Raw genomic sequence first — 1,096 nt, forward strand, 5'->3', positions numbered from 1 at the left:
GATGATCGAACAGGGCTTTCGTAAGGTGGTGCCGGAGAGGTGGGAGTTCGCGAACGAGTTCTTCCGGAAGGGCCAGAAGCACCTCCTCTGCGAGATCCAACTCCGCCTCCACCTCTTCTCCTTCCTCCCCTCTCCATTTCCCTCCCCTCTTCGCCACCCTCGACCACCACCACCACCACCACCACCTCCATCATCATCATCATCATCACCATCATGATCGTCGTTACAATCATATCAACCATCCCCCTCGCCTCCTCTCCCTCCCCGCCTCCCCCGCAGGCGATAGCGGAGGCACCGGCTCCGCCGACGCCGCGACGACGCTGATGGCGGAGAACGAGACCGGCTCGCCTGCGGCGCGCCAGGAAGCGGCCGGTTTCGATACGATTGCGTCGTCTCCACCCACTTGTTAGTGTTGAATTTGTTCTCTCCTCGATCCGCTTCATTCAAAAGCGATTTTGCATGCATGCATGCATGCGTGCGTGGGTTCTCTTGTTCTACTCAAATTCAATCTGTTTTTGTTTGTAGTTTGTAGTTTGATTCCTATCTAATTATTGTAGTAGAAATATAATGTCCGTGGTGATGCTTAATTAACTAATTGGTGTGTTTAAGCAGGAGACGTTTTCGTTGCTTTTTTTTTTTCCGGTTCACTTTAGAGATTTCTTGTAAGAAAACTTCTTAATTCCAATTCCCCTATCAAAAAACTCTCTATACGAGTATTAGCAATCTTTTTTAAAAAATTAAAAAACTTATAACAAAAATGAAGTTAGTAAACTCTAGAACGCGTGGATGAAGAGGTGTAGAAATTATAACCACTTTNGATGATCGAACAGGGCTTTCGTAAGGTGGTGCCGGAGAGGTGGGAGTTCGCGAACGAGTTCTTCCGGAAGGGCCAGAAGCACCTCCTCTGCGAGAAGCAACGCGGCTCTGCTGTCGGAGCTGGCGCACATGAAGCGGCTCTACAACGACATCATCTACTTCGTGCAGAACCACGTCCAACCCGTAGCCCCGAGCTTCACCGCATCACCGCCGCCGCGGCCGCCGCCGCTGCGCCGCAGCCGGGAGCCCGAGCTCGCTGCCGTGAACTCCGGGAGCGCGA

General features: G+C 52.1%; 1 protein-coding gene across 1 annotated transcript; it reads left to right on the top strand.

Annotated features, from left to right (window-relative positions):
• Nucleotide 1: 1 nt before the first annotated feature.
• On the top strand, nt 2–1,077 carry LOC109705504 (putative heat stress transcription factor B-4a; the record flags this gene model as incomplete). Its single annotated transcript, XM_020226234.1, has 3 exons — nt 2–152; nt 280–391; nt 831–1,077. Coding segments are annotated over exons 1-3 (510 nt in total), but the record flags the coding sequence as incomplete, so codon positions are not given.
• Nucleotides 1,078–1,096: the final 19 nt, after the last annotated feature.

The sequence above is a fragment of the Ananas comosus genome, unplaced genomic scaffold (genome assembly GCF_001540865.1).
Source record: "Ananas comosus cultivar F153 unplaced genomic scaffold, ASM154086v1, whole genome shotgun sequence".
Classification (NCBI taxonomy): Eukaryota; Viridiplantae; Streptophyta; class Magnoliopsida; order Poales; family Bromeliaceae; genus Ananas; species Ananas comosus.